At 36.9% G+C, this 26,214-nt stretch overlaps 2 protein-coding genes across 11 annotated transcripts in view; one reads left to right on the plus strand and one right to left on the minus strand.

Moving 5' to 3' along the window:
• Primpol (primase and DNA directed polymerase) overlaps positions 1 to 26,214 on the plus strand; it is a 162,274-nt gene that overhangs the window by 99,807 nt on the left and 36,253 nt on the right. For 4 of the 6 annotated variants that reach the window (XR_005737966.2, XM_005329223.5, XM_021729061.3 and 1 more), the window contains exon 1: positions 26,056 to 26,194. The exons of the other annotated variants lie outside the window; for them this stretch is intronic. The gene's annotated coding sequence lies outside the window, so the exon portion shown is untranslated. Of the gene's footprint in view, positions 1 to 26,055; positions 26,195 to 26,214 lie in introns of those variants that run through there. 6 annotated transcript variants of the gene reach the window in all.
• On the minus strand, positions 3,086 to 26,076 carry Casp3 (caspase 3). Of its 5 annotated transcripts, XM_078031040.1 has the most exons (9): positions 25,781 to 25,890; positions 19,852 to 19,927; positions 18,656 to 18,725; positions 15,366 to 15,433; positions 12,186 to 12,310; positions 8,799 to 8,927; positions 8,170 to 8,345; positions 7,576 to 7,696; positions 3,086 to 4,886 (listed from the first exon to the last, which is right to left on the minus strand). In XM_078031040.1, the coding sequence occupies exons 4-9, from the start codon at positions 15,416 to 15,418 to the stop codon at positions 4,657 to 4,659; spliced, it is 834 nt and encodes a 277-aa protein (XP_077887166.1). In that variant the 5' UTR covers positions 15,419 to 15,433; positions 18,656 to 18,725; positions 19,852 to 19,927; positions 25,781 to 25,890; the 3' UTR covers positions 3,086 to 4,656. The 5 variants fall into 5 exon arrangements, with proteins under 5 accessions (XP_077887166.1, XP_077887165.1, XP_077887167.1 ...); XM_078031039.1 differs by lacking the exon at positions 19,852 to 19,927 and having other exon boundaries at positions 25,781 to 25,895; XM_078031041.1 differs by lacking the exons at positions 18,656 to 18,725; positions 19,852 to 19,927; positions 25,781 to 25,890 and adding an exon at positions 26,002 to 26,076.

Here is a 26,214-nt window from a genome sequence, read left to right on the forward strand (position 1 = left end):
AAAGCCTGGAGTTAATATTTAGGCTTCCTAAATATTGTACCTAAGGGAAGCAGAGCTGGGCCTTAGATTGAGAAACCTGGTCCCCCCAGGAGGTCAGAGAATTAAGCAGGATGCTAGTGTGACCTGTGGGAATGTTCTAGTGAAGGACTACAGGGCAGGAGGTCATCCACATACTAGGGGACAAACTCTCTTGTTGGAGAGACCAGTAGTGGGGGCTCCCTGAGAATCCCTGGGGGAGAACTGTCCAGGTAAGTTGCTGGGTAGTTAGTGTCTGGGTCTGTCCAGGTAAAAGTGAAAAGTGGGTGTGAGGCAGGATGGAGGGGAATGATAAAGAAGGCCTATTTCAAGGCTAAGTTTATACTGAGAAATGTGTGATGGAGGCTGGGATATGAGATAAAAAGGATTAGGGGTTCAGCACTACTGGGTATGTGGGAACAATGGCCTCATTGATTTTTCTGACATCCTGTACTAGCCAGAATTGACCATTGGATTTTTTTTTTACTCCAAGAATGGGCAAGTTATAAGGTGAGTGGATTGGTATGAGGCCTAACAGACCAGATTAAACCAGAATGCACACACTCATGCTAGGTGCCAAGTAAAAACTGAATTTTGAAAAGAGCTATTTTTCAAAAAAGCAAGAGAGTCGCAGTAGCCATCAGAAGGGGCCCAGTTTACCTGATCCAGAATGACAAGGAAATCCCCTCTGCTTTAATCCCATAAGAAAAGTAACTTTGAAATAGCGAATTTCCTTTTTGTTCCCTGTTTGGCCCTTTTCTGCTTGTAAAGCCAACTTCCTCTGCTCAGCTTAATGGAGCACCTGTCTATTTTTATAGACAAAAAGCAGCATGATTCATGAATTGCTAATAAAGTCAGATCTTTTAAATTAAATTTGTCTTTTGACAATATTATTGTTCCCATTTTAGAGATGAGGAAATGAGTTCAGACTGGGAAGTGGCAGCCAACCATGGATTCCAGAGCTATGTGCAACCCAAGAGAGAAAGGGTAGATGTGGGAGGTGGAGCAGAGAGAGGAACTGAAGTTGTTTCATTTGAGTTGAAAGGAACTGCATGTGATTGTTTTGCGAAAATATTTCTTAGTTGTATTTTATCTATGTTTCACATGCTGAAAAACTCTTAATCTGGTGGATTTACTCTTCCCTTCCCAAGGACACTCCATAGTTGATATCGATCCAATGATTTGAAGGGACATTTAGATCAGGGCTTGAACACAAAACAGAGAGAGGGATTGATGGTTCATGGATAAATGTTTACAATAAGCCTCCATCAATGGCTTTGTGAGATGAAAGAAGAGAACCCATAGTAAATCACCTTAAATTTTAGTAGGTAATTGTAAGAATATGAGTGTATTAGAGTGGCTCTGAGTTTGTAACAGTGGCTGGTGCTTTGTGAATTGTCCTTTGCAAGGTTACACCGAATCCCTTTGCCCAACATTCTAAAGAAAAGCAGTCACTCTTTTTATTCCCTAGAATTATATATCCCTGTAGTTTCATTTCCACCTATTTAGATTAGATGCCATGGTTCATCAATTTAGAAAAGCATTTCCTAGAATCCTGAAATCTGTTGATTCCTGTTTTAAATAAATGCAGGCAAAAGCCCAATGTTGGAAAAAACCAACACAGGCAACACTCGTGCCAAGCCCTAAACGTTTCTAGATAAAACCACAGTGAAGGTTGCTGCCACTGTACACTCACAATGTAGGTTTCAACTGCCCTGCCCCCACCATTTTACTGATCTTTTCTGGTCAACTTCTCTCACCCTTAACTTTGAACTCAATTCCACTCTCATTTCTTACTTTCGGTGAGTCCTTGACTTGTTTCAGATGATATAGAAGCTACCATTACAGACTTCCTGCCACAAAAAGTACACATCTAGCTTAATTCACACCTAGTTTCTCATACTTTTACTGTTTTTTAAAAGAAAATATTCTCTTCTCCCGGCTGCACTCTAGTTATGCTGGTTTATCCTTCTTGGGGTTCTCAGGGATCCTATACTGCCAGTTACTTTTCCCTCTAACATTTTCAATTTTTTTCTTAATTGGATCCCTGCCATCAGCATTTATACTTGCTCAAATCTCTTCCACTTAATAAAGCAAAAATCAAAACTTTCAACTCACTTTTCCCTCTAGGCACTTCCTTCTCTCCTCTGTGAATGCACCAATGTATTTGACCTATTTTCTTTACAGTTAGGTTCCTGCCATTTTTAAAAATCATTAAAACAATGTTGCAATGAAAATATTGCCTGTAATTTTGTATATTGGCAGGTGGAGAGATAGTCTAGATTTCTAGATAGTCCCACTTCAAAGACTAAGGATTTGATAGGTATGGTCATATTCCACAGGGGATCAGACCACTTCACACTCCCATCAATGGGAGTATGTATTTCCTGCCTTGATAGCAAATTTTGGAAATTCTTGCCTGTCTTAAGATAACATAATTCCTTAATTTTTTCTCATTATGATGGAGAACAAGCTCTTTATTCAAGTTTAAGGGAATCTGGTCTTTCTTTTTCTGTGGTCTTTTTTAATGCCATTGGCCCATTTTTCTAATGAGCTGTTGGTCTTCTTTTTAATATCTGAGACCTCTTTATATAGCAGGGAGATTAGAATAGGCTAGATTTTTCTCAACACAGTACAAAGCCACAGTTTAAAAAAAAAGAGGTTTAATAAAATCATTCAAGCCACTTTCTTCCTTGGAAATAAGAGCTCCTGTTCCAATTTTATTGTTTCTGACTGAACCCCAGCCTCTGTGGTTTATATTGTCCTTTGCCCTGCTAAAAATTTATGTGGTAGAAAATTGAAAAATTCAGAAATATGGTCCTATTTATTGACTGAGATCTATGCAAACCTGGCATCCTGGTCATTTTAGAAACAAGACGAGACCTTCTCATAGGACCCATGACCTGAGTGAGGTCTGGTCATTTGATAACACCTTAAAATGACACATTATAGCCTTGTTGCATCCTCTTTGATTCTTCTGGATTAAACTCTTGGTTAAAAATATTTTAACTTCCATTTAGCAGCACAACATCAAATACATCATCATCAATAAAGAACTCAAACACATTGGTGATTTTAAGTTTGAATTTATGTTTTGAAATAAAAATGCAATAACAAATTTTTACAAAATTGTCACACAGGAACACACCATAAGATACCATTACATGCTACATTGTCTTAGAAAAAGTCAATAGATCGAATCAATTAGCTGTAAATTAAAACATGAGTTCCTTTCTTTGGGCAAAAAGAAAGCTCATGTGAAATGCTGGACAAAAGCCAGTGAGACCTGCCAGTATAGTCAGTAATGGCTCAATGTTTCCAGGTGTGAGGAAGCCAGGATTCTGGCCTCGTTGGCTGGGGCTAAGCTCTGGCCTCCAGGTTCCCTCTGTGCATAGGACAGGCTTCCACCTGATGCTTCTGAAGTCCTGTGTGCATGGTCCTTTTATTTCAGATAACTACATACAATTTTGCCACTATTTTATTTTGTAAACTTCAGAAAATAACATTTACAAGTTTTACCACAAGGAATACCATGATTTTTATTATGACTCTCACCACCTTGGAAAAATATCCATTTTGTAAGTTTCTGGTTTGGTCCATCTTCTTATGACATGCCTAAGAAGCATCTGCCACACGCATACCTGTACATGTAAGAAACCAGTGGGTGGGGCTTTTCTGAAGCCCAGTCTATGGCTATGCCTACACTGAATAGGCTGTCCCACATCTTAGGCTCAAACTATTTTCTCTCAAATTACAGAGTGCCCAGCTGATCATTTATTGTTCTTTCCTTATATTTTCACTATTTATTGTACACATCATATTTCAGTATGTTCCTGTAGCAGTTCTTTGTTTAGCCCAACAATCAACAATTGAATTTTTTTATATTAGTTCTTTACACATTTTGTTGGTCTGTAAAGTTGATTTGCATAAAAACAAATGAGAAGAAACATATGCTGGTAGATCTTAGCACCTTAGAGTTATGATTCTGTCTGTCCATTAATATTGCAAGTTAGCCTTAAAAGAATCAACTCAGCTTACTCATACTTTCTCTAAAATATTTAGTTCTCTTCAAGTAAACATAATTTTTTTATAATAGACATGCTCAGAACAAATAGCACAAAACCATAAGCTATGACAACTGATGTAAAAATGCAGTTGGCTGACTTCCATTTATCAATTCTAAAATAAAGGTGTAAACCTTTGAACATACCAATATCCCCCAAGTTCTAAGGTCCATAATTCCACATCATCATTTATATAGTTTGACAAAAACTAGAATGCACAGTCTTAAGTGTGTGGAGGAAAATATTAAAATTCATCATTACTGAAACACTTAATCTTCATAAATTATTGAAAATTCATAGCATGGCATCACTAAATCTTGTGAATTATGAAAGATGTAAATTTACAATAATTTCCTCTCATAATAATTGCACCATTATTCATATTTATTCATATTTATTTCCTAATTAAGTTCAAGTCCAACTACCTAATTTTGAGGTAGCTTCATTGTGGTTCTACTGCAGAAGTGGTATGTTTCAAAGTACCATCTTTAGATAAAATTTAAGTGGGAGAGGAAACAAAGTATTATTTATATTGTTGTCTCACTTGGCATACAAACTGACAAAATCAACTATTTCTTTAGGGATAAAAATACAGTTCTTTTGTGAGCATGGACACAATACATGGAATCTGTTTCTTTGCATGAAAAGTGGAGTCAAGAGAAAAGGACTCAAATTCTGTTGCTACCTTCCGGTTTACCCGAGTGAGAATATGCATAAACTCAAGCTTATGAGCGTATTGTTTCAGCAGAGCACACAGTGACTGGATGAACCAGGATCCATCCTTGGAATTTCGCCAGGAATAGTAACCTACAAGACAACATATAACCAAAATATCATGGATACCTGACTTTAATTGACTCTATACATTATTATATAGCCTCAATGATAAAAATAAGCATGAGCTTCCATAGGTCTTTTTAGACTTAAAATGGAAAAATGGCTTCTTTGGTTTCAGGAGAAATGATGCTGGGCTAGGTGGGGGGAATGTGCATTGTGTATTCACCTCTCCTTTCAGCAGGGAAAGAGAATTGTGGATTAACTTTAGCACTGAGTTACCGTGAGTTTTACTTTCTGGGCTCCCTTCCCATAGAAAAGAACAAACAAACATGCAGAAGATAAGATGATGCAAAAGCAAAGATATATAAAAAGGACCATTATAAATTATGTGGTCTTTCAATCAAATTTCATTTTTTAGTTATAGGTAGACACAATATCTTTTGATTTTATTTTTATGTGGTGTTGAGGATCAAATCCAGTGCCTCGCACATGCAAGGCAAGTGCTCTACCTCTGAGCCCCAGCCCCTCACCTTATTTTAATATTGGCTTAGTCAAGAAATAAATTGCTTATGTATGAACACACTTTTTTTAAAAAAATATTTTTGTAGTTGTAGATGGACAGCATACCTTTATTTTATTTGGTTATTTTTATGTGGTGCTGAGGCTCGAACCCAGGGCCTCACAGGTGCTAGGCAAGCGTTCTACGACATAGCCCCAGCCCCTGCACACATATTTGAGATGTCATTAGCTACAGGCATCTAAATAAACTACAATAAACACAGAGTATTCAAAAAGTCTGAAAAGGGAAAATAGTATTTTCCTTGTACTTTTTCAGATCAACCATTGGACCCACTGCATTTAACTTAGAAGTACTGCTCCTGGAGAAATAACTAGAAGATAAAGGAAACCATATTGAACATATTTAAAAATGTAACACTGTTTAAAAAACTCAAAGTGTCAAAGAGTTTGGAAACATAAGATAAAACATAGATTTATGTTTCCAAAGTCTTTGACACCTTGAGTTAGCTATATAATAGTTGTAGAATCAATAAAATATTTATGTATATGTGAAACACAACCATAAAAATGTGGTTAATAACATATTTATAAATTATTTTTACCTTCTTTATTTTTTCCCATTCACTTCTACCCTCTTCTATGCTAGTCATGTTTATCTTATTACCTGTCTTCCAAAGAATTCCTAGAAAACAGTCATCCCTTATTCACAGGGGATGTGCTCCAACATCCCCAATGGATGTCTGAACCCTATATATGCTGTTTTTTTTTTTTTTTTTTTTATGTGTGTGGATTAGCTAAGGGATTTATTTATTTTTCTAAGACTACTATTATTATATTTTTATTCATTTCAATCAATCATCACTTAGAAAATATGGATGTAAAAGAGTTCTGTAGTCTTAGGGGAAAAAAAATCCTTTGTATAATACACACAAACACATTCATGTCTTCTACCCACAACTTTTTTTTTTTTTTTAAAGAGAGAGTGAGAGAGGAGAGAGAGAGAGAGAGAGACAGAGAGAGAATTTTTAATATTTATTTTTTAGTTTTCGGCGGACACAACATCTTTGTTGGCATGTGGTGCTGAGGATCGAACCCGGGCCCAAGCATGCCAGGCGAGCGCGCTACCGCTTGAGCCACATCCCCAGCCCTTCTACCCACAACTTAATGCCTTTTCCATCTTAACTAAGAATTCATCATGTACTGCGGCCACAATTTCTGTAGTTTATTGTGTAACAGCAAAATTAACATGAATTTCTTTTTCTTCTTCACAACTTCATGAGAGATTCATTCTTACTGTATATCTTAGAAACCTCAGTACAAAGTTTTTTTTTTTCCTATAGGAAGTCAAAAACTTTCACTTAAATTCCCGCCCCCCCCCCCCCCACATAAAGGAACCACTTTATGGCTTCTCTTTGGCATAACTGAATTTCCAACATCACTACTTTTAAACTTTGGAGCTTTCTTAAGTAAAATAAGGGTAACTTGATTATAAGAACTGATAACTAGATATTAGATGTGACACTGAGATGGCTACTGTGTGACTAATGAGTGGATAGCAGATACAGCCTGGGTACAGTAGACAAAGGGATGGTTCATTTTTCAGGAGAAATGAAAAGAGATTTCATCATGCTACTTTGGGTATATTGTGATTTAAAACTTAATGAATTATTTATTTCTGGAACTTTTCATTTAATTTATTTTCTGGCTACAGTTGACCATAGTTAACGAAAAATACAAAAACTGAAACTATGGACAAGGGGGGATAAACTGTACCTCTCTTCTATTTTAGTAAATGGGTGAAGTTCTTACTTAGCCTCTGTTGCCATATAGTATACTCTTTTTGATATTTTAAGTTTGTGAATGGCACTGTGTAAGTCTACAAATTTTTTAAAAAATATTTTTTAGCTGTAGATGGACACAATATCTTTATTTTTTAATGTGGGGCCAGGTATCGAACCCAGTGCCTCACACATGCTAGGCAAGTCCTCTACCACTGAGCCACAACCCGGCCCCCATGTCTACATTTTTTTGAGATTTCTCTGTGTTATCCTAAAAATATAGACAAGATGGTTATTTTTTAGGGATATTGAGATCTTAACAAGTTTCTGGAACATACTCTTCATTGCTTAAGTCTCCAAATGGCCAAAGTGAAATTCATTTAAAATCTACACATAACATTCACTACATGTAACTTTCTTACCTGGTGCTGTAGAATATGCATATAAGAAGTCGGCCTCTACTGGTATTTTGTGGCATGCCATGTCATCATCAATGCCACTGTCTGTCTCAATGCCACAGTCTAGTTCTGTACCCCGGCAGGCCTACATGTTAGAAAATAAACATTTATTTAAAAAATGTGTGTATCAACATAACTCATATCTAAGGTAAAGGCTATGTAAAATCCAATGCTATTTACTGAGTCTGTCTGATATAAGTCTACAATTGAAATGTACTCCATTTTCCTAAGTGTTGGTTTAAATGAATAAAAATCTAACAATCGTTCTGTAGTCTTAATGAAAAAAAAATCCTTTGGATAATCCACAGTGGAGTAAATTTTTTTTTTTTTTTTAAAGAAACACATTTCTTTCTCTTTTTTTAAAATTGTAGTTGAACACAATATCTTTATTTTATGTATTTTTTTAATGTGGTGCTGAGGATAGAACCCAGGGCCTCACACATGTGAGGGGCCTCACTCAGTACTCTACCACTGAGCCACAACCCCAGCCCCCTCACAGTGGAGTAAATTTAATCTCTGATTAATTCTCCACAACCAAGATGTTCAATTTCATACTACCTGAATAATGAAAAGTTTGGGTTTTCCAGTTAGACTTCTACAATAATCTCCTCTGAAGAAACTTGTTAATTTTTTCAGGTCAACAGGTCCATTTGTTCCAAATATTATTCCTTCATCACCATGGCTTAGAATTATACAAACAAAGCTGCTCCTTTTGCTATGATCTTCTTTAGAAACTAGAAAGACATTTATGAGGAAAAAAAAAAGAACAACTCTTGCAACTTTATTCAGCAATCTCAGACATACTATAGGTGAATCAGATGAAAAAACTGAGAACAGCAAAATTCAACTATAAGAATGGAATTCTAGTAACTTATACTCCATGTATGTGTAATATGTTAAAATAAACTCTACTGTCATATATATATGTAAATATATATAATTATATGTAAATATATATAAATATAAAAGAAAACTGAGAATAGAACTATGAGATCATCTAAATCTAACTGAGAATAGAACTATGAAATCATCTAAATCTAACTTGAGGCACAGTCACAAACTGGAAACCACTGTAGGGGGCTAGCATGAATAAAATTTTTACTACTTATTAAAATATATAAGATCAGAATTATGTGCATGCAGTATAATTCCACAGTTGAAGGTCATTCTTTCTAGTTATTTCTTACCATTGTGCAATAACTCCACAATTTCTTCACGTGTAAGGTCATTTTTATTCCTGACTTCATATTTCAAGTTCATGAATATTTCTCTGAGGTTTGCTGCATCTACATCTGTACCAGACCGATAGGCCATTCCTTGCAACAGAAAGAATTACTTTTAATTGCATTTTAAAAGAAGAATATCTGCTTTGAAATAATGAACTGTGTAGCAATTCATGAAATCAGTGAATTCTTCCTTTTAAATGGTTAAGAAAATTTGAATTATTTTAAACATGTAACACAAAACCTCTTTAATTTTTTGCATATAAGACACTTTATAATATAAGCTGTCTCAGTGTTACAGATACAAGGATATCTTTCACAGATGTTTAGACAGTGAAAAACAGAAATGACTTCAAAAGCCTAACAATAAGGGTTTGGTCAAATAAATTAGGATTCATTTGTATAATGGAGTATGTTGCTTTTTTTAATATAAATTTTGGCATGGAAAAATGGTCATTTTATTTTTTTAAAGACTAAAAACCACTATGATCCTACTTTTGTTTAAGAAAAATATATATATACTCACAGGAACTGAATTTCTTTAATTCTAAGTTTACAACAATTTTAAGATACATTACTGCTCTCATATTTCATTAATACTATTCATCAGGTATTCTGCTATGGGTAATCTCTTTTAATCCTTCCAACTACCATGAGTTATTACTATTAGCTTCATCTGTAATGGATGTGGGATATGGCACAGATGCGTTAAAAAACTTGTCCAGGGGCTGGAGTTGTGGCTCAGTGTTAAAGCACTTGCCTAGCATGTGTGAGGCACTGGGTTTGATCCTTGGCACTGTATAAAAATAAACAAATAAAATAAAAGTATGCTATCCATCTATAACTACAAAAATAAAATAAAAAATAATAATAATAAAAAAAAAGAGGTAAAAGAAAAGAAACTTGTCCAGGGCTGGAGGTATAGCTCAGTGGTAGAATATGTGCTTAGCCTGGGGGAGCCCATGGGTTTAATACCCAGCACAACAAAACAGAACAAAACAAACAAACAAAAAAAGATAGGAAAGAAAAGAAACATGTGCAAAGTTTGTGGGCCACTTTACAGAATGGAAAACACTGCTAGTCATTCAAATTTCAAACCAGAAAAAGCCAGACTACTGATATAAAAATTTGGGGGGGGGGCAATGGAAAAAATGCTTTTTAAAAGAGAAAAGGAAGGAAAGAAACAAAAAAGAAAGAATAAATTCAATAGCATAAAACTCTATAGGCCAATACAAATGGATATTTGTAGAAAATGAGGCAGAATACTATTATGGTTTAGATATGTGGCGCCCCCCAAAAGTTCATGTATGAGACAGTGCAAGAAGGTTTAGAGGTGAAATGATTGGGTTGTGAAAGCCTTAACCTAATCATTGAATTAATCCCCTGATAGGGATTAACTGAGTGGTAACCAAAGGCAGGTCAGGTGTGGGTGGAGGAGGTGAGTTATTGGAGGAATGCTTTTGGGGCATAGAATTTGTCCTAGAGCTCCCTATTCTTCCTTGATGTCTTAAGCCGGCTCCCTCAACCACACATTTCTGCCATGATGTTCTGTCTTGTCTCTGCTCTGAGGAACGGAGTTGGCCATCTATGGACTGAGACCTTGGAAACTGCAAGCCTCAAAATAAACTTTTCCTTCTTAAAATTATTCTTGTCAGGGCTGGGGTTGTGGCTCAGTGGTAGAGCACTCGCCTAGCATGTGCAAGCCTGGGCTTGATCCTCAGCACCATATAAAAATAAATAAATAAGGGTATTGTGTCCAATTACAACTAAACAAAATAAGTATTAAAAAATTATTCTTTTCAGGTCTTTTGGTCAAAGCAACAAAAAAGCTGGCTAAAATATCTACAAGTAAAATTTTAATATGTAAAGCAAATGACAAAGTGCTTTGTCATTTATTTAACAGCTAAGTTGGTCTCTCAATTTGTAGCCAAAAGTAATAAAAACAGTATTATTCAGATTAAGAGACCAATTTCTCAACTCTATTCTCCTCAGTCCTTTTAACTATCCTAACACCAACTCCTGCTTATCTTTCCAGTATAATCTGACTTCCTTCCATTCTCACTACCATTCTGGTTGGGAGTCTCCTAAATTAGATCTGTCCACCTAGTTTCTCTAATTAAAAAATAATTCCAATATGATTAACATGCTGATTTAAATAATTATTACAGCATTATATTAAAGATGAAAAAATAGGAAAGAGACAAAATACTAATTTATATGGTAAAATATGCAAGTTAAATATTGGCGTATTTAGGTGATGCAGTAATATATAATCATTGAAATAACAGGGAAATTATGCAGGCCATGAAAAAAATGCTTATAGTATATTGAGTAGGACAAGGAGGATACAATATTTGCTTGCATAAGTTTTCAAAAACACTGTCATAAAAAAAAAAAAGATCAAGGAATGTACCAAAATGTTAATTAAGTTTTGGGGATTGTGAAGTATTTCGTTTTCTATGTTGTCTAAAAAGATATTCTAAAATGTGTTATTAGATTCAAATCATACATGATGCACTGAAAATGGGACTTGGTGCTCAGTCCTTGGTGAATTTAAACACAGCAGTTTCAGTGGTGAAGGTAGAAAATGGAAAGGAAAAATAGGTTTAAGAGAAAGTGGCACGAAGGGAAGATGTCAAGCTTAAACTACATGTTTTCAAAATTTAGGGAAGAAGGGAAGGAGGTGAGCATCAGATCAAACCTTAAGAGGAAGCACACTAAAACAAAGGTGTCTTTAATATGCGATCTCTGTCATCTTTGTAGGGTAAAGAGGAAAAGGGCAAGAGTCAATGAAGACACAAGAAGTAAAGCAGGACCGACCAAGTGGGGGAATAAGAGCTGGGACTCTGAAGTCAGACACACCAGGGTCCAGACTCTAGCTCTGCTACCGTATACCTACGTGACTGTGCAAGGTTTTTAACCTTCTGTAATCTAACAGTAGTTAGTTACTTTTCAGGATTGTTATAAAAATAAAAGAGACAATATCTGTCATATGCTTTGCAGGTTTTGGAAAGAAAAAAATACTACTACTTACTTAGGAATTGTTGAGAACCTTTTATTGTCATAAAAGAGGGAGCAGAAGAATAAAGAAGCAAGGGTTACAGGTTAGTAGGGGTAGAAACCAAGCACATAAATAGGAGGCTGGCTGTGGGAAGAGGAAGAGCTTCTGAACATGGTAGAAAAGTCCACATTGTCTTAAAGGACCTGCAAGGTTCTGCCTTTTCTCTACTTTCTGGCTATTTTGTATCACAGTTTACCAATCATTTACACATGGATTCTGTTTATTTTTTAATATCAAATACAAATGGCACAAATGCTTGAAAAGTTTAAAATATCAGATAAGATACATACCAGTGCTTTTATGAAAGTTCTTATTATTAATGATTAAACATAAACCCATTTCAGGATAATCCATTTTGTAACGATTGTCCAAGGATATTCCAGAGTCCATTGATTTGCTTCCATGTATGGTCTTTCTATTTGGAAATCAACAACAGTTCATCAAGGTAGAAATGACTGGACTGATACATTAATATAACTTTTATTACTCATAAGAACAGTTTACATTTATTTAATGCTAGACACAAAATTTTGTGCTAAAGGTTTTTCCTCATATAAATTTTACAACCCATTTTACAGATGAGGAAATGATTGGCCTCAGGCTAAGCAATGTGCTGAAGGTTATGCAGATATTGTGTCAGAGCCAAGGCTGGAGGAAAACTTTGCTGGACTTGGAGTTTAGGCTTTTAACTTCTGTTTCATGTTTTCCTCTAAATTTTAATAAAATTTCATCAAATGCATTTTATAATTTAAAACATTTTTTTGTAATTCTGAAATAGTTTATCCTTTAAGGAAAGAATGACATCTTTTTTTTTGTAGTTGTAGATGGACAGAATACATTTATTTTATTTGTTTATTTTTATGTGATGCTGATGATCGAACCCAGTGCCTCATGTATGCAAGCCAAGCACTCTAACATTGAGCCATAGCCCCAGCCCCAAGAATGACATCTTAGAGATCACCCTGAAATGATAGGAAATCACTAAACTTCTTCAAACTCTATGAGCTCAACAAATGAATAATTTATTAATACACAGAAGCACTGTTATAAATAATTGAAAATACTTGTCTGAAAGTCACTTATTTAAAAACCTTGGCTATGGAAGCTGGGCATGGTGGCACACACCTGTAATCCCATGATTCAAGACTAAGGCAGGAGGATCCCGAGCCTCAGCAACTTAGCAATACCCCAACTAAAAATAAAATAAAAAGGACTGGGGGCTGGGGTTGTGGTAGCAGCAGAGTGCTTGCCTAGCATATGCAAGCCCTGGGTTCAATCCTCAGCACTATATACAAATAAATAAACAAAATAAAGGTATTGTGTATGACTAAAAATAAATAAATAAATATTAAAAAATAAATAAAAAAGGACTGGGGAAGTGGTTCAGTGTTAATCCCTAGTATCAAACAAACAAACAAATAAATAAATTCAAACCTTGGCTATCCAGATCAGGGGTCAGTAAACTGATTTTTTTTTTTTTTTTTTAAGGTACTGGGGATTGAACTCAAAGGCACTCAATCACAGAGTCACATCCTCAGCCCTGTTTTACATTTTACTTAGAGACAGGGTCTCACTGAGTTGCTTAGCTCCTTGCTTTTGCTGAAGCTGAACTTTGAACTCAGGATCCTCTTGTCTCAGGCTCCTGAGCTGCTGGGATTACAGGTGTGCGCCACTGTACCCAGCTTAGTAAACTGGTTTTTAAGAGACAAATAGTAAATATTTTGGGCTCTTAGATCATCTAGTTCAATTTTGCTAGTGAAATTTGCCCAGAACTTTATGTGAATGAATGGGTATGGATATGTTCCAAAAACCGACCATGATTCTGATCGTGATCTACTAAGAATCTGGAAATAACAAGTCCAGGAACAACCAAACACCAAAACCTTAAGTCCATATACTCAAGTACTTTATAGTATTTTAGATTTTTTAACAGTTTCAAAAATTTTGTTGGAACAAAAATTAAAAGTAGTAAATAAAAGGAGTCAAGGTAAGAAAACCATTTTAACATTTAGCTAGAGGTTCAGAGCCCATATTTTACAGCGAAAATGAAAACCCTAAAAGCTTCAGGTTATATAGTATGGGTGAGCCTCACTAATCCAAAAATTCAAAATCAGAAATGGTCAAAAATATGAAACTTTTTGAACAGCAACGTGATGTCATAATTGGAAAATTCCACACCTGACCTCATATGACAGGTTGTGGTCAAAACGCAGGTGCACTGAAGGTGTCATATAAAATTACCTCAGGTTTTCTGTGTAAGGTTTTTATAAAACATAATTTTGTGTCTAATCTTGGGTCCTATCTTCAGGACATCTCATTATATACATGAAAATACAGCCAAATTTGAAAGAATATGAAATTCAAAACACTTCGGTTCTCATCATTTCAGATAAGGGATACCAACCTATAATAGACCACAGAACTTTTAACTCCTCTCTCCTGATGCCCATTCCCCAATGCCTCCTGCTGCCTCCTTAGAAGGTAGATCCTCTACCAGCAATATGATTACTAGACCAAGAGGAGCCATGTCTTAACAAAGACCAGAGACTCAAAATATGGGAATATGAGGGTGCCTTATATCTGTGAGACTATATGCAGTTTCCTGTTTATATGATATTCTGTATGACAAGAATATAGGGAAATGTATAAATCACTTTGGAAGTATTTAAACACAACAAACTACAACAACAAACTCTGGAAAATGGGATTGCATTTCAAAAGTTTGATTTTTAGGAAAATTACTTTGTTCAACAAACATGCTAAATCTTTACTACTACTAACTTGTCAATAGCATTGCTACAATAAGTTGTTTCACAGTAAGTGGTCTGCAACAATACTGAGCCTCAGAAATAAACTTAATAGAATCAAAAATTTTCCTTTTATTGATAGATAACAATTATACATCGTTATGGGGGGTGTACTGTGATGTTTTGGTACATTTAGACATTTTTTGGGTTGATCAACTCAGAATACTTAAAAGTATCACAAAAGATTTCACATGGAAAATAAGAGACATCAATTAAATGAAGAGTTTTATATTTTTCATTTCTCTAGCTACTGGTTATTGGAAGTATTAATAAGCAAACTGAAAGGAAGGCCAAAACAAAACAAAGTTAAGTAAAAGATAATCTAGAAATAGGCAATTCTTTCCCAGACTGAATATTGACATTGCAATTTAAAATCTAGAAACCAGAGGTCAAAAACACCCTAAACACAAAACCTCTAATCTTGTACAGTGATTTAGGAAGAGCCAGCACACTCTGAGGAGTGAGTTCTGCCTCTGCTGTCTGGTACTTCTAGCCATGGGTCAGAAGCTGTACAGGCCTTTCCCTTTATCCTCCCTATGGTTTTTTTTTTTTTTAGTTTTATCCTCCATTTAGCCCATATTCTGCTTCCCCATTTCTCAAAATCTGCTGTATTCTACATACCCATTTTTCTCTGATTGTGTAGGATTCCACTTAAATACTCACTGTTCAAAATTTTTAATGGATTTTGAATCCACTGAGTTTTCATTGTTCTCCATGGTTACTTTTCTTAACTAGAATATAAGCAAAATAGAATAAAGTCACTATAAAGTGAGTCACTATAAAACCAATGTACTACATTAGTCTTCCCAGTGATTATTCCTCCAGATACCCTTGTTTTTCCTCTGTTATTAAAAGTCTCTGTGAGTCAGACTTGGGGAGAGTGAGCCTTTGTAAAGTATGCACAATATAAGCTCTCTCTCCTTTTTGTTCTTAACTGAGCTATGAATTACATATAATAAATCATATTAGTACACAGAGAACTGTGCAGCTGGATAAATTTTTCCATTTGTGTATCTCTGCCAGATCAAGATAGGGAACACAACTTGTTTCCTTTGTCACACAACAAAGCAGGTCATCTGTAGGAATTTGGCTTCCAACTAAACACAGTTAAAATAAAAACCAAAAATTTACCATAATGGTATACCTCAGATAATACTATTCTACAATGCTTAGATTCCCAACAGACACAGTACCAAGAAGTTCTAAACCTCCATATAATCTTTATTCTGAAACTGAGTTTTAAGATCCCAGTTTCTCATTTAGGATGTCAAAGGGTCTAGGAAACCTAGAAGTAAAGACTCTAGAGTTTCTGCTTTCATTCTTCCATCAACTGCATCTCACATAGTGAACAAGTCCTTACAATCGAAGCCACCACCACTTACTACTATGTGAAACATCTTGTCTTTACTCTTCATGGATATTCTACAAAGTCAAGAAACCAAACTTTTAGTGATGAAGTGAGTTTGACAACAGACGCCCACTGAGTGACAGATGCCCTTCTATTCCCACTCTGCTGTGTTGCCTGAGGAAGCCATCTCCTTATTACTTGTCTCCTGAAGTTCTATTAGTAGTCTCTAGCTTTCCAGGAACAAAGGGACTTGCCCTGGTAGTGTACTTCCCCAAATAAAAAGAAAACAGGACAGAAATAAAACAAGAAACAAGAACAAAGAGGCTCAAAAGAATTTCTCAACTCGGGCTGGGGATGTGGCTCAAGCAGTAGCGCGCTCGCCTGGGATGCGTGCGGCCCGGGTTCGATCCTCAACACCACATACCAACAAAGATGTAGTGTCACCGAGAACTAAAAAAAATAAATATTAAAAAATTCTCTCTAAAAAAAAAAGAATTTCTCAACTCTAGAAGCCCTGGAATATCAAAAATTTTAAGCAAAATACAACTGTAACCTCTGTACTATGCTAAAATAAAAAATACTGGAGAAATACACAATCCTACCATCAGGACTCGTCACCCATAAAAGGCTTTCTAGAAAGTCCCCTGCTTTTTAAGTTTTAAAAATCTTCGTGCCACATACATAAAACTTACCATTTTAACCATTTTAAAGTATACGGTTGAGTGGCATTAAGTACAGTCACACCATTGCTCAACCATCACCGACATCCTCTCTGGAACTTTATGTTCCCAAACTGAGACTGCATGAAGGCCCTCAATCATGATCTCCTGGAAATAATTCCTTCCCTTTACAAAGTTAGATTCCTCCCTCCCCTCTCTCCAGTTTTGTGTGTATTTCTGGTGGGAAAGATGGACAAAGAACACAGAGAAAAGGAAGTCCATTTCAATGTAATCACAGAAGAGGGGAGTGTTTCACCTTCTCCCAAAGCCAGTCTATGGTTTGCATTTTTATGAAGGCTCTTTGCTTTTCTACCCTTTTACTTCCTGTAGGATTTTTAGAAAAATCAGTGGAGGATGCAAGCACAACTGGGATGAACCATCTTTTAGTTAGCTAGCAAGTATTTAGTGAGCACATACTTTGTGCCAGGAATTAGCCTAGACCCTTCAACAGAATGGAAGATGAAACAAGTTCCTTCCTTTAAGAAGCTTTCATTCTAGACAGAAATAATTATAAACTAATAATAATAAGATTTCAGACACTGGAAGGAGCTCTGAAGAAAATAAAATAAGGTTAACTAATAAACGGGGAGTATGAGCTACTTTAGCTAAGGTGGGGGGAAGTAACCGTTGAGGTGATATTTACAGAAATCTAAATGATATAGGTGTTGCCACTAGAGGATGTCACTGCTGGAGGAAGGATCAGTAAGTATAAAGGATTTGGAAAAGTTTGTGACACGCATGGTACAGAAAGACGAGTTTGACTAGTGCATGGTAAAGGAAGCGAAGGAGTAAAGAAGGATGACAAGGGAAAGGTAAATTACATAAGGTCATAGGAGATAGAAGGAACTTTGATTCTGTCCTAATTATAAGGAGAAACCATTGGAACATTTTAGGTGGAAGAGGAACAGCATTCTGAATAAAGGGAGAATCAGCTGCAGATGGTCAGAATGGTAGCATATGGTCCAGTGAGAAGACTTTCTAAATAGTCCCAGCAGAAGATGATAGTAGCCTGAACTAGAGTTGAACAGTAGATATAGATAAGAGTCTAGAAGTTGGGGGAAAGATCAGGGCAAGAGATATACTGGGGCACCCTGCTATTTAGAGATTTAGTAGAGAAACTGTTTGCATGTGGTATACAAAGCATGCAAAAATCTTTCAAAGAGAGCTTATTCATCCATTCCAAGTCTTGCTAAGAGGTCAATTTAGTTGAGAGCACTGGTTTTGTTGAATGTTATGCATATAGTAAGAAAATACTATCCGAGACCTGAAAGTGGGCAAAAGAGATTTTTAGGTCTAATTTCAATGGGGTGTGGGCACTGTCTAGAACTCTCCAGGATTATGGATTCTATAGAATACACTCTTTTAACTAGACTTTTGACAGTATCTTTACAACTCTCTAGGAAGTTAAGCTATAGAAAATAGCTAGACTAATGATTCTTGTCTATAGCAGTCAAATTGAATTTTTCTTGTAATGATGTAATTGATATCCACCTGACCAAAAAAAAAAAAAAACCAAAAAAACTGCTCCTTCCAATTTACATTTATTACCCTACAGGAAAGTAAAACCATTGGTTGGTACATAATTGCAAATTTGCCCAAACTCAAAATATACTCCTCCAACAATGATAGCTAGTATGAACTCTGGACTTTGGGTGATAATGATGTGTCAATGTAGGTCCATCAATTGTAACAAATGTACTGCCCTGATGGGGGATGTCAATAATGGAGGAGGCTAATCAAGTGTGGGGTTGGGAGGATATGGGATAGCTCTGTACAGTCTTTTTAATTTTGCATTAAATCTACAAAAGGTTCTGAAAAATAAAGTCCAATTAAAAAACAAAACAAAACTGGGACTGAGGAGGTGGCTCAAGCGGTAGCGCGCCCACCTGGCATGTCTGCGGCTCGGGTTGGATCCTCAGCACCACATACAAGCAAAGATGTTGTGTCCGCCGATAACTAAAAAATAAGATATTAAAAAATTATCTCTCTCTAAAACAAAACAACCCCCCCCCAAAAAAAAAAACAAAACTATTCTATCTTTATGACTGATAATAGAATATTTAAATAGGGATCAGCTTTCTAGAATTTTATAATATTTGTTTCTTGGCTCAGACCAATGTAAGATTTTATCTAAATAGTAAGTCACTTTAAGTAGTTGTTTCCTTAAGTCAAACTCAAAAAAGTCAAGGGTCATACCTTGACTTTCAATTTTGCTTTAAATACCGTTTTTCTCATATATGGAACCTTGAGAGAAAAAAGGGAAAAAAAAAGTATGTGTGTGTAAATCTTATGAAAATTGAGGGGAGACTAGTAGAGGAGAGGACCTAGCAGGAAGAGGGAAATACTGGGGAATAATATTGGCCAAATTATATTGTATGTAAGTACAAATATGTAACAATGAATCCCACTATTACATAAAATTATATTGTATCAGTAAAACATATGAGAAATCATTTTCTTTTCCTACATCAAACCAACTTTCTTCAACCAATTATTGAAAATTTAAAAAAAGTTCAGACAGATCAGTCTTATTGCCAATAAACTCATTTCTGATATTAGAAATGAGACAGATGAATTTGAAAAAAAAACATTAATTCTTCCAGGACTGGAGTTAAAATATTAACTTATATTTGATAAGGATTTCTTAGGAACAGATACTACAATGAATTTATTTTTCCTCATTATTATTATGTATCATCTCAGTTATCAGTTGATCTTCACAGACAACTAATTTTTATGTGATGGTGAATAAAATCCTTCTGGCACCAGACATGTGCACATTTGCTATTTGTCATCATCTGCTTTTTCCACGTGAAGTACTAAATCCAATCTCTTGGGAGTGGAGCTGTGCCTTCTGCAGAATTGCTAATGTTACACTCAACATTACCTCACCTCCATTAGCTAGTGACTGGCTGAATACAAATTATTCTGGGGATGGTGATCTCATCTTAGAAGGATAAAAAATCATCTCCTAAGGGAAATCTTTATTGCCCTAAATGATAATAGGAGTTAGGTTCTTACATTTTTCTATTGACAAAAAAACACATAAGTGAAGATAAATAATGGGGTTTAAAATACATACCCTGGCACAATAAGAGACTTAACTCTAATGGTTCCTTACTGTGATGATGTGTTATTCTTTGCATCAGTTTAGGATTCTGGTAAGAAATCAAATTTTCAACATATATTGGGGTCATGGAGAAGTTGTAAGTAAAGCAGCTGACATTAGATATCAATGTGGAATTTAGGTCTTAAAATTACTCATTCCTGAATTCCTTTAACACTTGCCACAGAAGTTACAGCAGTCAGATGTTCAAAAGTTAAAAAATGTTGCCAGTATAAATTTACTGTCACTCTAAATAGACATTTAAACATTTCAAGCTGTGTTTTTCTAAGGAAGTGAAAAGTTGGAATGCTTTCCCTATTTACATGCTGGTTAGCCAGTTATTTGTTGCAATACTGGCATAAAACAGAATAAATTTTCTATAGAACTAAAGTAGAGGAATAGGGCAGGGGATGTGGCTCAAGCGGTAGCGCGCCTGCCTGGCATGCATGCGGCCTGGGTTCCATCCTCAGCACCACATACCAACAAAGATGTTGTGTCTGCCGAGAACTAAAAAATAAATATTAAAAAATTCTCTCTCTCTCCTCTCTCACTCTCTCTTTTAAAAAAAATATTCTTAAAAAAAAGTAGAGGAATAGAAATTAATTTCTAAAGTTGAAATTTCTATATTAAGTTGCAACAGATTAACTATTTGAAATTTTAAAAAAAAGCACCCTGTTACTGAAGAATAAACAGTGTGAAAGTTTGCATAGGGTAGGGCTTTCAAAATAAGATGTTAAGTTAGTATAAGCAGTTTTAGAGATTCTTTTTCTTTTTAATTTTTATTTTGGTTATAGATGGACACATACCTTTATTTTATTTATTTATTTTTATATGGTGCTGAGGATCGAACCCAGTGCCTCACACATGCAGGGCAAGCACTCTACCACTAAGCCACAACCCCAGCCCCTAGAGATTCTTAATTAGGAAATCTGCCCCCCATTATTAGGCTGTTTTTGGTGCCTGTCCTATAGGGACACTCTAAAACCTGGTCTCTGCCCTAAGAGTTTTCTAAATCTTATGAGACCTAAGAATCAACACTGATAATTTTTGAATCATTTCCATGAATATGAATACTTTGAAAAAAACACTTCTAATTAAAAAATTTACCTAAGCAAAAATTTAAAATGCCTTTTATTTCTGGTTAATATAGACTACTCTGGGATGAAAGGCCCATATGTATTTTTAGTCAGTCCTCTCAAAAAGATCCTGAGACAAAATGGTCCCATTTTATGCTTCTGTTAACTGAGACTTAGAGAAGTTTAAAAAGTGTCAGAGTCAGAATTCATACAAGGATATGACCCAAGAGAGCCAACTCCCACTCCATATTCTATAGGCGGCTAAAATCATATGGGAGTAGGGCTGAAGTTGTGGCTCAGCGGTAGAGCACTTGCCTAGCATATATGAGGCACTAGGTTCTATCCTCAGCAACACATGTAAATAAATAAATTAATTAAATAAATAAATGAAATTAAAGATTCATCCACGACTTAAAAAAAAATCATGGGAGTGATAATACCAGTTAATTAAAAAAAAAGGCAATAAAAATCCATAATCTGAAAGCTATAATTAAGTTGACACAAAGAACATTAGTAACAAGTTAGAAATTGACTACTGAGAACTGAAATAGGATATACAGTTGTCCCTCGGTATCTGTGGGTGATCTGTTCTAGGACCTCTCTTGGATACTAAAATCCAAGGATGCTCAAGTCCCTCATATAAAATGGAATACTACTTGCATATAACCTATCATACCTTCTATATATTTTAGCTCATCTCTAGATTATTTATAATAGTTAATACAATGTAAATGCTATGATGTTCAGAGAATAATGACAAGAAAAAAAGTCTGTACATGTTCAGTACAGAAGCAATTGTGTGTGTGTGTGTGTGTGTGTGTGTGTGTGTGTGTGTTGCTGGGGATTGAACCTAGGACCTTGTGCATACAAGGCAAGCACTCTACCAACTGAGCTTTGTCCTCAACCTATCTCCTAATATTTCTGATTTGTGGTTGGTTGAATCCACAGATATTAAGTGGCAACTGTAGAGTACTTATTCTAAGTAATGAAGAAAATAGGAATGAAGATTATGTTTCTGATGCCATGAGGTCATTTACTTCTAAAATAAAATAACTGGTTTCATGTTAGGTATTCATTAAATCTTTGAGAGATTTCCTACATTTCCACCTGCCTCCAAAGGAAGGGTGAATCCATTCCAATGTGACTTCTGGGAAGACTGTATTTCTATCAAACAATTTGAAAAATATCAGGGTTACATTTATTACCTATCAGTGATAACAAAGTCTCAAAAGCAGTTACATTTCCAGATTAAGTAAGTGAAACAGAAACAACATCTGTGTCACAATAGGTTGGATTTCAGTTGTAATAATGTACCAGAGGTTTTAAATCTGGTCTCTTTCCTATCTCTATTTGGTCTCTAAAGTTCTTCAGGGACATATAAGAATTACTTATATGGAATTATAAGAATTACTAAACTGGCTACTATCATTGGGCCTGATAAATTCATCTCTCTTTTTTTAAATATTTATTTTTTAGTTTTAGGTGGACACAATATCTTTACTTTTTTAAATTTTTATGTGGTGCTGAGGATTGAACCCAGTGCCTCATGCATGCCAGGCTAGTACCCTATCACTTGAGCCACATCCTCAGCCCTAAATTCAATCTCTTAATAGTTAAAAGGTAATTAAGTTAAAAACACACACACACAAATGGAAAGTAAGATTAAATACAGAATAAACTAAATTAAGTTGTAGCACATGCACATATGCACCATACTTTCCTTTTCTTTGGTGTGGGCCACACAATAAGAAAAACTAGTATGTTACCACTATTCAGAGCCTCCAATTTTGTACCACAAGTCAGAAAGGACATGGTACAACATGTGCAAGGGGATCTGTTTTTCCTTCTCTCCCAAGTTCAGTCCTGAGATAATATTTTTTGGAGACACAAAAGGAGAAAATAGAAAATCCCCTGTAGACCTAAATATTTTGTATGAAATAAATGTAGAATGAAGGATCGTAAGTACCATTTATAAAAATTATATAGATAACCATAATAATTTACTGAACATCAACTGTGGGCAGATATGTAGAAACTCCTACTTAGGTTTCTATTTTCATTTAACAAACTGAAGATCAAGTCTTCCTAATATATGTTCCTTTTGCAACAGGCATTGCCTAAGAAGCATCTGTCATATCCTTTACAGTTGTTTGTAGTCTTTCCTACTAGATTGTAGAGAAGAATCCATGAGGGATTGACTATATTTATCATGGTGTTCTACATATTATTTTCCCCAAACCAGGACCTAACACAAGTGAATGCCTGTACGTGTGTGTGTGTGTGTGTGTTTGTGTTTTATTACAGTATTTTGCTTTTTAATGATTATGCCTGATCTAGAAAAAAATAAACTTTTTTTTAGGATTATTTAGCAAATTATAACTAAAATATGTGGATTAGAAAAGAATGGTAGAGGTGAAACATGAACTCATTGAAAGATAACATAAGTGCTAAGTAAAGTGGTGAAAGACTTTATCAAGATGTGCTCAGCCACTTGAATGTGCTATGGTCACATGATCTCTAAAAATTAAATGTAAAGCTTAAATCAACCCTGTTATAATCTGAATGTTTGAGCTTTCTGAGAAAAGGGCTTGCCCCCTGCCATTTTAAGAAACTGGCATCTTATCTGATATTTGAAATTAAAATGCTGTTTATTGTTTTCAAACATAATTTAAGAGAATCTCCTACTGCTTCATTGCTCTTCTAATGTTACAAAGCTATTTTTATTTTCATGAATGACATTGTATTCATTCTGGTCTTAGTATTAGGAATTCTTTAAATTCTTCCCCAAAGATAGGGAGTATTGGACTTTAAAGAAAAAAATGTGGGGGGATGGGAATAGGAAAGATGGTAGAATGAATGAGACATAACTTTCCTATGTTCATATATGAATACACAACAGTGTAAGTCCACATCATGTAGAAGAACAAAAATGGATCCTAATTAGAATAAGCTGTACACCATGTATGTACATGACATCAGTCATGTGTACCTAAAAATAATTAAAAAATCAAAAAGAAAAGAAAAAAAAGTGGGAATTTTTAGATTCTTAAGTATTGTTTTGTACCTATTTAATGAATGCAAATGTATTGGAGGGTAAAGGGTATTGTAATGTCAGATGACCTAAGCCTAAGTCCCCAAGTTGAGACTTGCTAGCTCATCCTATAAATTGGTTATAATATATGCACCTCACAGGGTTGTTGTGAGGATGAGTTGAACAAATGTCTTTGACAATACATTCTGTATTATGGTAGGGTATGATAAAGTTATCTGCTAGGGAATGAACATAGCCCTGCATTTGCCTTGTTGAGCCATTTTACCTGTGAATATCTGTATAAGATCTGCATAAGGGTAGGATCTTTGTCCTTTCTACTACTTCAGTTTAGTCTAAATCAAGTCAATCCCTCATGGAGTTTGCTTATAATCCAGTAGAGAAGAATACAAACTGTAAAGGATATGACAGATGCTGCTTAGGAAATGCCTGGTGCAAAAGAAACACATAATAGGAAGATCTGATCTTCAACTGTTAAAACAGAAACCTAAGTAGGAGTTCCCACTTGCAAGCAAATGTGATGGGAGGAGAACGGGAATGTAAATGTGTTCCAGGAAGAGAACAGGTATGAAGGTGAACACAGGACCATATAGAAAGTGAAAGGATACATGGTAAACGATAACGCAGAGGAGGGTACTCAGGACCTCAATACTTGGCTTTCTGTTAACCACATTAGGGTACTAGATTTACCCTGAGGATAAAGAAACAGTTTTCTATATTTTCACGTTGTAACGAATGGACTGGAATGAAGCCGGAGACAGTGGGGAGACCAGAGAGGAGGCTGGCAAAGTCAGAGCCGTTGAAATTAGAGATGGAGGGGCATGCAAGGATCTTTAGGAGGCAGACGTTTAGGAGGTTGACAAGTCTTGGTGACTAACTGCGGAAGGAGTGGGTGGGGTAGGTGAGACGTATGCTTTCTGGGTCCCCAGGCAGCAGCTCAAGTCAGGCTTAAGATCAGATCCACTGAGAAAAAGAGTGTCAAGTGTGACACTATTTCAGCACGAATTGAAGGGATTGAGCTGTTGATACAGTAACTTTGACTATGGATATAGAAACACAGAAAGGAACTGGGGGATTGACGAAAGCCACCAGGTCTGAAAAGGAATTGGGGTTAATGCTTAAAAATTAGCTCTCTGGAAAAACTAAAACCACACAGTCAACCTGAGAAAAATCTAGGATCGGGTCCTAGACAACAGCAAACTCCAAACACTCGTGCAATAATGGCAGGATCAGCTCCCAGAACCAGCGCCTCAGACAGCATCTGGCAGGCTTTCAGCCCCCAGGGCAGAGTTTCCCGGGGCCGCTCCTCCCTTCTCGATCCCGGCCAGGGCCGGCGAGTCCAGCCGCCGTCACTTCTCCAGCATCCCACCTCCTCCCGTCTCGGTCCTGCCTCCACCTGCGGGGCCTCAGGGCTCACGGCCTACCCACCCGGCCGCAGCCCCCTCCCCGCCCGGCCTTCGCCGACGAAGCTCGGCGCCCCGCGGCTTGTGTTTAGGACCCAGCCTCCGCTCTGCGGCCTCTCATCTCCTGGGTCTCCACACCCAGCCCAGACTCCAGCTCCGCGGCAGGGTCTCTCCCTCCGCCGCCTCACTGCTCGCCCCGCAGTCCTAGTCGTCACAAAACAAAGGATCCGCTGCCCAGACCGCCCATTTCCTCGGTCCCCTCGCAGCAGCTGCAGACACCAGCAGGTCCTGGCGGTGGGCGCCGGGCTTGGGGGGATGAAGCCAGCGAGCCGAGGGCAAACGGCGCAGGGCAGACAAGGGAGAAGCGCGCCACTTACCGCGTAGCTCTAGCGAGCGCCACTCGGCACACACCGCTCCCCTCCGCGACTGCAAGGCTTCCGCCACCCGCCGCCAGGAGAGGTGAGAGCTAGGCCCGCGCCGCCGGAGGCCCCGCCCCACAGGCCCCGCCCCTCCCCACTGGCCCCGCCCCGGCCTCGGCCCCGCCCCCGGCCCGACTCGGCCCCGCGGAGCTCGCACTTAGGTTGGCGACAAAGCTTACTTCAGCTCCGGCCCGCCTGGCCCCAGCCCGCCGCAGGACCACGTCCCCGCTGGGCCCGGAGCGGAGCCCGCCTTTCTCCGGCGGCAGCCCCGCCCCGCGCGCTGGGCCCGCCCCCGCGCGGAGATTGAAGTCTGCATCCCGCCCTCGGCTGAAGACCCGCGGGCTTCCGCCCCCGACCCACTGGTTTCCGGAGGTAAGTTGAGGTACAACCCC

This window comes from Ictidomys tridecemlineatus, chromosome 14 (genome assembly GCF_052094955.1).
Source record: "Ictidomys tridecemlineatus isolate mIctTri1 chromosome 14, mIctTri1.hap1, whole genome shotgun sequence".
NCBI lineage: Eukaryota > Metazoa > Chordata > Mammalia > Rodentia > Sciuridae > Ictidomys > Ictidomys tridecemlineatus.